This window comes from Marmota flaviventris, chromosome 4 (genome assembly GCF_047511675.1).
Source record: "Marmota flaviventris isolate mMarFla1 chromosome 4, mMarFla1.hap1, whole genome shotgun sequence".
Lineage (NCBI taxonomy): Eukaryota > Metazoa > Chordata > Mammalia > Rodentia > Sciuridae > Marmota > Marmota flaviventris.
The window spans coordinates 70,827,607-70,840,364 of NC_092501.1; the positions used below are offsets into that span (position 1 = coordinate 70,827,607).

The following is a 12,758-nucleotide window of genomic DNA, read 5'->3' on the forward strand; positions in this document are numbered from 1 at the left end:
TAGTCCATTTGCTTCCCAACGTCACATGGTATTGCTGTTTTCACCTCTGTTCTCTTTGCCTTTCTTATTTTCTTAAAACCCTTTTTAAATTGTTTAAGTGATTTTTGATTGAGTTCAGACAATCAGAAGGGGTTCTATCCCCTGCCTCCCCCATCCCCAAAAGGGGATATGGGTGCTAAATTGAGACCTTTGGGCCTTTATATTGATATAGTTTGTATTGATATACTTTTGCTAATATCTCTTCCTCTTTTGACCTCCCTTTGCCCTTTTGTTCTCTTGTCTTTTCTCCTGAGGTATAAGGTACAAGCCAGAGGAGAGAACCTACAGTTTACCTGTACCTTCTTTTAACACAAAACACACCTTTTAAAAAAAATTGTATCATGTTCTTTCCAAATGTTTAGTTGGTCAGATGACGTGTGTGTGATGTGTGTGTGTGTGTGTGTGTGTGTGTGTGTGTGTGTTTGTTTGTTTTATTGGAGATTGATTGAATCCAGGGTCTCCCACATTAGGCAAGTTTAAGGTTTAAGGTTCATTTCTTTGTTTTATCTCTTTACTGTACCCATTTCTCAGTCTTTTAAAACCTGTCTTATTTTCTCAAATTCATGGTTTGATATACTTCCTATTTTCGTACCTGCCAAATTTCCCTCCTGGTGGATCGTTTCCTCATGTGATTCATAATTTTCAATTATTTATCATCCTCAGTAAGGCCTTTTTTTCTTTTCCATGAGAGAGTTGTGAACCCTTGCTTATTGAGAGGTCTCTAAGGAACTGTTTTTTCATTTATTTCTCTTTAGTGTTTACATTAATTTCTTGGCCTGGAAATCTCATACCATGTAGGTAGAGTCAGTTTGGACTCTATATTATTGTGTGCCAATTTCATAGGTCCAATTTTTCTGTCTTAAAAGGATCCTTTCTTTGATCAAGGGTCTTGCTGGAATCTGAAAGGTCCCTACCTCTAGCTTCTCAGGTTCAAGTCTGGTCTCCTCGTGAGCCACAGGTGTTAGCCTGTAACTTTTCCACTGTGGCTATGTGGTTATTCTTTTTTTAGTACATGGGAAATTTATTTTCTTTAATTTGAAACTGATTGTGGTGTGAAAATTTCAGCAGTTATATTTTATGTTGGTTTTTATATGTTTGGTGTACAAAGGAGATTTATATCACTGGGTTCATGCTCTGGGATTAGAAGCCATCTCTTTTGCATTTTCTTTTATTCTTAAATTTAACCCACTTCTCTTAAGTGTTTTAGGCTCTAGAGACTTCAAGGCAAATGAGGATGGGCTCACATTATGTGCAGAACTAAGGCCCATCAGAGAGCAGTATGGCATCGGGTTGCTGTTGAGTCACACTGGAGGTAGAAACCAGAGCACAGCAAATGGCAGTAGGAAAGGGGAACTGATGGGGACAGCCTTCAAGGGAGGGTCTCTAGGAAGTCACAGCTGATTAGCTAGAGTGAGTGAGGGGAAAGTGAAGTTGAGGAGGAGCAATCTCTTTGCACAGATTCAGGTGTTTTGCTTATTTTTGGAGTTCAGAAGATAGGGCAGGCCATACCCAATACAGTTACAATCTCTTGCCTGCCACAGCCCTCGCCATTCCCTGTTCTCTGTGACCCATTGACCAAGTGTGCCTGGTCCTTGGAGATATTTCTGAAACAGTTGAAAGCCTGGCAGATTGAGTTTCCTGGTAGCCTGTTAAATTCATGTCTGCTTCTCTTGAGTTGAAAAGAGACTGAGATAAGAAGGGACTAAGGAATGGTGGGGCAGAGTGACTTCATTCCTCTCCTCTGACACTGGCTCTGCCAATGGCTTTGCCACTAGCCCCAGCCTCCCAACACCACTGTTGGATTTTCTGTAGAAAAAGGAGGAAAAAAGGAAGGATCTGAACCTTTATTTCCCTTAGATGTCTCCAAATAGCTCCTGTTCTTAGGCATCTATTAAACTCCATGTCAGATTTTTTTTTTTTTTTTTACAGTTCTACAAGATAGCAGAATTATTTTTGCTTTAGAAATGGATAAACCTAGGGCAGTTTAAGTGAGCCAGGTTCCCTAGGGTACTGCATCGAAGTTCTTAGAAACGAGGAACCTGGCCTTATCCTTTTCCTAAGTTATCTGATTTTTTGTCACACTCTTGATTGGCATTTATGATGGATTCAGAAGACAGCTTTTTTAATTCCAGCTAAACCAGCAGTGAATTAGAAGGATATAGTTCTCATTTTTGAAGAGAAGAATGGGAAGAAGAGAAAGGAACAGAGTGTTGTGTGATAGAAATAGAGTCTGTGTTAGTCTTTCCCAGGCTTCTCTGGGTGGATGAAATCAGCACTGTGCACTTCAGCCCCTGTGAGAGGGGTGGGATCTGGAAATGCTGCTTGTATCCTGACATTCTCAAGTGCTGCTGGAGTGAAGCCAAGTCCAAGTACTGCCGATTAACCAGGCACATATGAAAATAGCCCTGCTGGCTTCAGACAGAGAGGCAGCTGATCAGTTTAGTGGGAATAGATCATCTTCAAAGGTTGTGGTAATTGAGTTCTAAGATGGAAATCCAATGAGAAAACTATAGTGATTAGTTGTCAAAAGAGCTATGCAGTTTTCCTGATCATAATCACAACAGAGTTTTCAAATGGCCTTTCCGAACATTTGTAGCAGCCTGGGTATTGAAGGAAATCCAGCTGATAGAACAGTTGACGTCCTGATGGTTTGTTGTTGTTTTTCTCTCTGGCATGATGGGAAATGCCTGAGACTAGAATTTCTTCATGCCCTTAGGTTTGCATTTCAACTTTTTTTGTTGGTAGTTTGGCTCAGCTCAGAACCATTATGTTTTGGGAATTTGAAGGGTTTGGGAACCTAGTATACAGAGGGCAAAGGTTCTGGGTTTTTAGAGAAACCTACAAGCTCATTTAATATTTTTAAAGAAAGCTAGTGTAGGCAGCATCTATTTTTAGTTTTACAATGCAGCTTGCATGTTTAAAGACAGAATATGCTTGAAAGAAGAGCAGTCATTTTCTCCTTCCAAACACAAGTAATGTGTTTATCAGAGAAATTTTAAAATATTTTTAAAAAAACCTGAAAATTATTTCATAATTGCTCCCCAAGTTAACAGTTAAGAAAATGATAAACAGCTTCCGGACTTTTGTCTTATGATATTTACAATACATGTTCTTTCAAGAATGTTATTCTGTTTGGTAACCTGTTTATTCAGTTGACAGAAATATAAGTATATATCACTATAATATAGAAATGTGGTATAATCTCTAGTGGAGGCTTAGTATTCTGCTGTATGATGATTATCAATTGCTATAGTAGAACTTTTAGTTTTTTATTTTTTCTGTAATGATTCTTTGGATTTTCTGGTTACTAAATATTTATATATAAATCTTGTCAATAAATGACTCAAATGGGGTCTTGGAGTCTGAGAGGTAGAATTCACTGGTGATAGGACTCTGTGATGTGGATGGAACAGTTGTATATTTCATACCGTAAGGGAACAGCTAGAACCATAATATATGGTTGGTATGGCTGATTTCTTTTCATATATCATACCTGTTAATTTATAAGCAACCAAAAATCATCTGTTTTCCCCTGGCACATTGAGGGCTACCACATTACAATATAGATCCTACATTTTGAGAAGGGGGCATAAGAAATGGGGTTAACTTTTGGGTGAGTTACAGGGCAGCCACTGAGAAGGAATGCATTTCAGATATTGTGAAATCTAAGTATTAAGTACCATTAAATAGACAAGGTTTGGAGGAGAGAAAGATGTCATCAGATGAGGCTCTTCTCACAGCCCAGAGTCTTAACAACCTGAGTGGACTGAAAGGCAAATATGTACGCTGCAGCAAGCCCTTCTCACATCTAAGCAAAGTAGGTCAGCAGACACTTAGTTTAAGGAACCTGTTTTGTAAGGGATGATTTTTATTTGCCAACCGGAGTTGGACTGTGGAACTGTGAACACGGCAGGTAATAGCTGTTTAAAATAAAATAAAGAGCCGTTTAAAGGTTAAGGCATCAAAAGTAATCTAAAACTTCCAAAACTGTAGAGTGAAATAAATAATTTAAGTCTTTCAGGTAAACCAATGTGGTTGTTACTCTTAACAATTTTTATTCTTCAAATATGTATCATTTTATGAGCTCTGCTTATTTTGAATTAATTCTTCAAGTACTAAATAGGAAAATGCACAGCTTTATATAGACTGATTTGAAGAAGAGCCACTGGAAAGCTATCCTGAGAATTTAATACCTATGAGTGTTCCAGTGGGCTGCATCACCTTAAAAGGTCAACTGACTTTTAGGTAAAGTTCTAGTAGATATGAAGACTTTTACATGAACAGGAAGTTTTACAAAAAGTCAGTGTTTTGTAGAAAAACAGTATAAATTCTTTATTTGTATTGCTTTTTCAACAAAGTACTCATAGGGAGTTTTTGTTTTTGTTTTTAATAAAGTGTGAGCTAAGTGTCATATGCCCATCCACAATTTGATCTTGGATGAAGTTGATGATAAGCTATTAAAATAAAATTAAGTGTCATCTCCATGTTGCTTTTGTTTTTGTTTTAGAGCTTTGATCCGTGAGACAGGAAGTTTAATTTACTCTATGTAAGACTTTTATGTGCAACTTCCTACTATCACTTGTTATTATCAGCATCTGGAAACCTCTGGAACCCTATCTTTTCCCTGCAGTTTCTTCATTGACATGCCAGCTGTGTTTGTTCAATCTTGGGTCCATTGTGCCTTAAAAAAATCATGAAAACTCAATTCTCAATTTCAGGGCAGTTATTTTACAAAGCCAGTTAATCTTCAAGGAAAGAATAAATTGAACTCAGTTTATTATTCTCTTGTATTTTTATATATTACTTTATTTTTCAAAGCACTGTCAGGTGTATGTAAATTCCTTTTACTAATGGAATAAGTGGATGGAATAAACTGTTGCATTTCAGGAAACTGAGGTACTGGAGTCAGAGGGCAAGTTAATGATAGAGCAAGCATTGGAACTAGAAATTTTCCATCAATAACTGCACATTTTCATTCTTAAAAACCGATGTGTTCAATCTGTAATTGTGATGGTAGGTTTTTGTTAGCACAACACTGCTTTATTTCTAGACAAGCCAAATAATAACACAATATAATATATTTGTTTGATTTTTGTTTTTGTGGTACTAGGGTTTGAACTCAGGGCCTCATGCATGCTAGGCAAGTGCTCTACCACTGAGCTATATCCCCTGATCTCATAATTTGTTGCTTTATTTTTATTTTGTGATAGGGTCTTACTAAATTGCCCAGGCAGGCTTCAAACTTCAATCCTCTCACCTCAGCCTCCCAAGTAACTGGGATTATAGGCCTAGGCCACCACACCCAACTATAACATAATGAATTCTTTTTTAAAACATTTTTTTTAAATTTTTATTATTGGTTGTTCAAAACATTACAAAGCTCTTGACATATCATGTTTCATACATTTGATTCAAGTAGGTTTTGAACTCCCATTTTAATGAATTCTTTTGGGGACGTGTAAACAGACATTCCTAAGTGATTTGTTTAGTAATTTTTCTTTTCTTTTTTTTCCATTTCAGATGAGTTTTTATTGGAGCATTGTAATTATATATAACAGTGGGATTCACTGTTATATATTTGTACATGCACACAACAGAACAATATAATTTCCTCAATTTTATTTATTAAAACTTCTGCCTTTTAGGCAAAATAGCATGAACTTAAGGTATAAAAAGAGTTTAAAAATATAATTGTTTTATTTAATCTAAAACATTACCCTCTATTTATTTATTTTGTAATTTCCAGATTTTTTAATGTAAATTTTTAAAATTTATATATGATAGCTTAATGTATTCCATTTCTTATTACATATATAGAGCACAATTTTTCATATCTCTGGTTGTATATATAGTATATTCACACCATTTGACCCAGCTCTCCTCAGTCTATACCCAAAGGACTTAAAAACAGCATACTACAGGGACACAGCCACATCAATGTTTATAGCAGCACAATTCATAATAGGTGAACTGTGGAACCATCCTATATGCCCTTTAATAGATGAACGGATAAAAAAAATGTGGCATATATACACAATGGAATATCACTCAGCAATAAAAGAGAATAAAATCATGGCATTTGCAGGTAAATGGATGGAGTTAGAGAAGATAATGCCAAGTGAAGTTAGCCAATCCCAAAATACCAAATGCCAAATGTTTTCTCTGATATAAGGAGGCTGATTCATAGTGGGATAGGGAGCCAGAACATGGGAGGAATAGACAACTCTAGATAGGGCTGAGGGGTTGGAGTGGAAGGGAGGGGGCACGGGGTAATTAATGATATTTAGTAATTTTTCTTGGTTAAATTGTCTTCTATTACTAGAGTAATTGCTTTAACTTATTTTTCTGTTTTAGAAATCTGGCCTTGATAATTAACTATAAATAGTTTATACCACAGCATAGCATATTATCTAAAGGCTTTTATAGCTTCTAAGACTAAAATATCTATTTTAAGAATTAAAGCCAAATTGAATTTAGTATATTTTTTACTTAGTTGAGACCAGATAAAAGGTCCTCCTGAGCTAAGGACCTGTGGTAACCATGTGCTGTCATTCACCTTTTATCGTCTGGGACACCACCACTTTTTAGAACTTTCTAGACTCTCTGCCCACATGCTCAGATCTGGGAGATGGTTGAAGACCTCACAGCGGGAGAGCGCTGAAGGGCATCTTGGGTCTCAGCCCCAGGACTACCTCTTTGCTATGTATGAAATTTTAGACAAACCACAAACTCACTGGGCTGTGGTATTTATCTCTAAAAATTACATATGGACAAGAGTTGCTATACTACTTCTGTCTCCCAAATTCTATGATATTTGGGGGAGGATGAGTTTATTTACTGCCACAGTCTGGCTGGGCACACAATCACGAGCCACCACACAGCTTGTAGATTCAAACAGCAACTCTTTATTCCCGAACTCACACCAGCCGTCTACAATCACGTTCTGGGGAAATCCACGTTCTCTGCCCAAATCCACGTTCTCTGCCCAAATCCACCTCCACTGGGCTTCTATCTCCAAAATATACTGTCTGAATCCCGTGAGAACTCAAGGGGAACTCAGGCAGCAGGATACGCCCTATTCCCAGCAGGAATAATCTTAAACCTTAAACCTGGAACCTAAACTGGGAACGCCCTAAACACGACTATCTTAAACCGGGAACACCCTAATCTGCCTTGGTCCTTGAGCAAGGTCACCTACATTCAATGTCGCTGCAACATGTCAGCAACATGGGGTACGCTGGCAAGGAAATTGTCATACCTACTTGGCTAATGGCTCCCAGCAATTTACAGTGTTTTTATTCTTATATTAATTTTTCCCAATTCTGAGGGAAGTCTATCAATTTGGTATTCCTTGTTGGTCTCCCAATAATGGATTCAAGGTGGCTCTTCTGGGTGCTGATGGTAGTTGTTTTCCTAGCCCAGCTGACCATATATCATCTAACATCCAAACTGGTTTTAAGCAGTCTTTACTATCAGTGTCATTTTCAATACATTCGTTTTCCATTAACCATCAAGGTGGTGCAGGGTCTGAGGGATATTTTTGAAGATAATGAGCAGTGGTTGAGTACCCTCAGGGGCTTTCTCAGGGGAAAATGTTTTTGTTATCCTAGTTAACTATGGAATTGAAGTTATTAATTTATCTTGCTATCTCTGAAGAATTTTCTGGCTATCAGAAACTGCTTGAAGGTCTTGCCTTTTCAAGATTAGTGTTTCTTCATTTGGATGGATGTTTACAGTGCTGGCCATACCAGATGAATGTTTGATAGCCTGTATTGAATTACCTCCTACCATTTGTTTTTTTTTTTTAAAGTTGATTATCTCTTGAGGAGTGATATGTGCCTCCTTCTCCCCTCAGTGAGAAGTGAAACAGCACCTTGGCCTTGCTGTGGTCTCCGTGGTTCTGGGGGGTTTCCCATCCTGGCCAACTTCCTGTGTTGGGCAAGGAGAAGAATGAAGAACTTGGGGGAGAAGCCTGTGTTTGTTTCCCTTAGGCCAAGACACTCCACCGAGGATTTTCTTTACAGTCTTATAGTCACTTCAGGATATTGAAGGGTTCTCTTGATGGTTCCTGTAATTCTGCAGAGGAGTATTTAAGGAAAATTCTGCTGAGGAGGATTTAAGGAAAGGCCTTGGGCCCTGTGCTGAGGAGATCCTGTCCTGTGCAACCTTCTGTCTGGTGTGCATGTTTCCTTGCCACTCTGGTCAGTCCTCATCACAGAGGAAGTTCCGCTGTGGTGGTGACAGGTGGTCTGAGATCCACTTCGGTTTTGTTTCTCTCTGGAAAATGCTTATCTTATTTTCCTGGAACATCCAAATTGGTTTAAAGCAGTTTTCATTATCAATGTCATTTTCAATAGATTCATTTTCCATTAACCATCAATGTGGTGCAGGGTCTGAGGGATATTTTTGAGAATAATGAGCAGTGGTTGATTGAGTACTTACTGAGTCCTGGGCATGGGAGATACATGGCTGCTGAAGGTTGTTCTAAGCCTCCTGCGGGAGTCTAGACAGAAACTTAATGAGGGGAGGGTGTGATAAGAAAGGTGCAGAGCACTGCAGATTCCTAGAAAAGGGAATACCCGATATTCTTGCAGGGCCTAGAATATCTTTTAAGGTTTTTATTGTCATTGATTGGTTGTTATTTGGACTGGGAAATTGAAAGTAGACATGCTCTCCATCCTCATGCCAGAATTAGATTGAGAGTTCAGTGGAGATGAATTGAAGAGAAAAAGTGGTGCAGAGATTGGACAGCTTTGATGAAGTCAATTTGAGAAGTCCTGCTAATTATTTTTTTAATCTGGAGAATTTCCTCATGCTTTTAACATCCTAATGTATACTGTTATACCTGGGAGAGATTATAGTACGCAATTCCTAGGTTTGTTGGTTACGGATTTTTTTTTTTAACATAGAACATTTTTTTCAGATTATTATTCCATAAAAACATGTTAAGGAAATGGTGTCATCATTAATTTTCAGCTCTTAAACTTCCAGATCTGTGTAAGCTTTTTTGCAGTTGACACATTGACCATATAAGGAAACAGTTAGCCTATAGGTTGTTTTGTTTTGTTTTGTTTCAGTGCCGGGGCTGAACCCAAGACCCCTTGTTTGCTGGCCCTGAGCCACATCCCCAGCCCTGGTAGAATTTTTTCATAGTGATATAAAGTGGACAGTGGCTGGTGGACATGATCGATAGTATGGGAAAGGTTAAAAGAGGGCCTGGATACCAACAGACCCTTTTGAAAATCATTGCTTTTTGAGCTAGGTTATGTTTCACCAATTTTCATTTTTTAATCATTGACAATAAAATCCTGTGAAGGAAACATTTTTGATTATCCTCATTCCCGTTTTACAGATGAATGAACTGAAGCTCACATAATGGGTGGAAGGAAAATGCTGGGAGACAAACTGTGGTCTCTTTTCTGCTAAAGGCAGATTATATAGTTATATAAATATAAATTTTTGAATCTTTCTTTTGAATTTTCTCTATAGGTATGCCTTTTGATTATTGTGACTTAGCTGGTTAAGTATTTTTAATGAATAAATACACTAGTTTAGTGTATTTAAATTTAACCTGTAACTCTTCTAGACAGACTACCCCTTGACTGAAGGCAAGTTCCTTGACATTTATAGAAGTAAGATTTTTCATTTATAAATGAGGGAGTTGGATCAAATCCTTCATTTTCAAACCATGGTGCATTCCACAGAAACCCCCAGGGGCTGGGAGTGGAAAGATCAACAAAGCAGGCAGAGCTGTCTCCCTCCCCTCCACTTCAGCCCAGGCAGCCAGATTGGTAACCTCTGATGGGGCTCAAGCACATTTGGAAAAAGGGATTCACTGACTTTTTGGTAAAACTGTAAAATTATTGGGCCAGATGATCTGCATTTCTGTAGTTTTCTCTGATATCTATTTAAGTTGCATATAGTATATGCATTTTTAAACATTCTTCACCAAATAGAATGATGGATTAAAAAATTGCCATATTCTTTCACATTATTAAGTACAAAGAGAATCAATGGTTTGTGTAGAGCAGAGTTCAAAGCACTATTGAATTATCCTTAGTAAGTACACCACTGGAGATCCTATAATACATGTGTGTTCTGACCTTATTCTTTTTCAGATCCAACTTAGTGCTGTCAGAGAAGACAAATAACCAGAGAAATGGTGCTCCCTGAAACTATTACATGTTTGAAAACTATGGAGTTCACAACTGACTTTCCATTTTTGTGTGCATGTGTTTTGGAGGAGTTGATATGGAAGTCCCAGTAGCCTAACCTTTTCTTTTGCTTCCACAGAAGGAAGAATTCTGTTCAAAAATGAGGTGAATGAATGCTCATGCACTCAGAAACCCTGGACAGCTTCATGAGGTATTTAACAACTGCCCTGACCATCTTGCCAAACAAGTCTCCACTCATGAGGCCCAATAAGATGAACCAGCCAAGGAGGGACAGTGTCCTGCCCTGTAGGAACAGTGACTGCTGACCTCTGAGAACAAGCTGGGGACTGCATGTCGTCTGCCAGTACAATGAAGGAAGTGGTTTATTGGTCACCCAAGAAGGTGGCAGACTGGCTGTTGGAGAATGCTATGCCAGAATACTGTGAACCTCTAGAACATTTCACAGGCCAGGATTTGATCAACCTAACCCGAGAGGATTTCAAAAACCCCCCCTTGTGCCGAGTCTCCTCTGACAACGGGCAGCGGCTCTTGGACATGATAGAGACCCTGAAAATGGAGCACCACATGGAAGCACACAAGAACGGCCATGCCAACGGACACCTCAACATTGGCGTAGACGTCCCCACCCCTGACGGCAGCTTTAGCATCAAGATTAAACCCAATGGGATGCCAAATGGGTATAGGAAAGAGATGATAAAGATCCCCATGCCAGAACTGGAGCGCTCCCAGTACCCCATGGAGTGGGGCAAGACTTTTCTGGCCTTCCTTTACGCACTTTCCTGTTTTGTTCTCACCACAGTGATGATCTCGGTCGTCCATGAACGAGTGCCTCCTAAGGAGGTGCAGCCTCCACTACCGGACACGTTTTTTGACCATTTTAACCGGGTGCAGTGGGCCTTTTCTATTTGTGAAATTAACGGCATGATCCTTGTAGGACTCTGGTTAATTCAATGGCTGCTCTTAAAATACAAGTAAGTAAAGTCAAAGCTCTAAGATGCGGTGAAAGAGGGGTTTATACTCCAGACATCTAGTAATTATTTGGAAGTGAAATTCATCAAGCAGTTGGAATCAAAGCGTATTAACTGCTTTTTCTTTCATTTTTTTAACTACATACTCTGTTGAGCTAACTAAAATTCTGGCAGCTTTAAGAAAATGCTGTTAGTTCCCTGTTTTGTTCAATATTCATATAGCATGACAACTAGGACTGTGAGAGATGATGTTCTGTTTTCACTTAACGAGAAGGAAAACTCTCAGACATCTTTCAGAAAGTACTGGCTGATAAACAGCAGGTAAACCACCTAGTCTTGGTGTTATTAACTCAGGAAGTAAATGATTGGCAGCTGGCCTAAGTATTGCGCATGGTGGGGATAGTTTTCCCCACACAGTCAGACCTGGAACCTCACAGATACATATTGAAAGATGAGTTCAGAATAAGTATTCCACAGTGGCTTGGGTTGTTGGGAAAATGATATCCTTAGGATACGACTTGGGTAGGTGGAATGTGGAGGAACCTATGTGATTTTGTCTTATTTGTTTTGTGGCAATTAAAGCAGACTGTGACTATTCCATTCAAGTCTCTCAGGGCTATAAATAGGCACCTCCGTTTAGTTTTGTGTGGGTGCAAGTGGTTTTCAGGTCTCAAGCTCTAAACTCAAATATAGATTTCCAAAACCACTTACCTGGGTAACGACTTGTTCTTGTTAATTAATGCCCTTGTCTTTGGTGTCTGAGTTTCCTCTGAGTGAAACATCTTTATGATGCCCTTGTGTGGGGTTCTGGAAGCCATTCATTGAGGAAGTTCAGTTCCTCTTGGTGAACTGTTTCATGACCACAGTGCAACTAAGTATTAAAGAGATCACCTTAACTCAAGAAAATAAATTGTGGATATAGAGTTTATCCTGAACTGTCTCTGACAGAAATGATGGGTTTTTTTCCCTGGTATTTTATTAAAACTATTTGAGTTTTGTTTTATCTTATAAATTATATCTGTGAATGGAAATGAGAGCAGTTGCTCACTCTTGGCCAAGGGAAGGACAATCTTAGTCTAGATAAAGAAAGTCATTGAAGTAGTCAGTGTTTATTTAGGGCTGGTTTGGCAATCCTAAAGTTTAAGCAGAAACTGAAATAAAACTAGTGGTCTGGGCTACATTTGATTTGGTTGAAGAGCTGTTTCTGTTGCTTAGTTTTAAGAGGATGAAGGATATGTTTAGAAATATGGATGTTCAGAATTCCTTAAATGCATTCCTTTGGTTGCCAAACTTCAGTCCTGCTTTTTGAATTATAAACTTTTTGACTTCTCAACTTTTTTCCCTAAAAGCCCAATGGGGGGGGGGGGGGAATGTTAGGTCTTCTCTACAAAGGAAAGTTTAACTTGAATTATGCTTCCTGGGTTTTGTTTTTTTTCCCCTGATTTTTGGTGTTTTGTTTTTGTGTGTTTGTTTCCTAAATTTTTATCAAAATTCTTCCATGCAGGCATATAATTTACTACTCTGGAATCTAGCTTTGAATAAATCACACATGATTCTCACAGAACTGTGGCTTTTA

The 12,758-nt window shown here is 38.5% G+C and overlaps 1 protein-coding gene across 6 annotated transcripts in view; it reads left to right on the top strand.

The window, feature by feature from the left end:
* Sgms1 (sphingomyelin synthase 1) overlaps positions 1 to 12,758 on the top strand; it is a 297,666-nt gene that overhangs the window by 246,622 nt on the left and 38,286 nt on the right. For all 6 annotated transcript variants that reach the window (XM_071611251.1, XM_071611254.1, XM_071611253.1 and 3 more), the window contains one exon: positions 10,333 to 11,185. In XM_071611251.1, coding sequence (XP_071467352.1) covers positions 10,545 to 11,185 — 641 coding nt within the window. In that variant the 5' untranslated portion in view covers positions 10,333 to 10,544. The remainder of the gene's footprint in view (positions 1 to 10,332; positions 11,186 to 12,758) is intronic.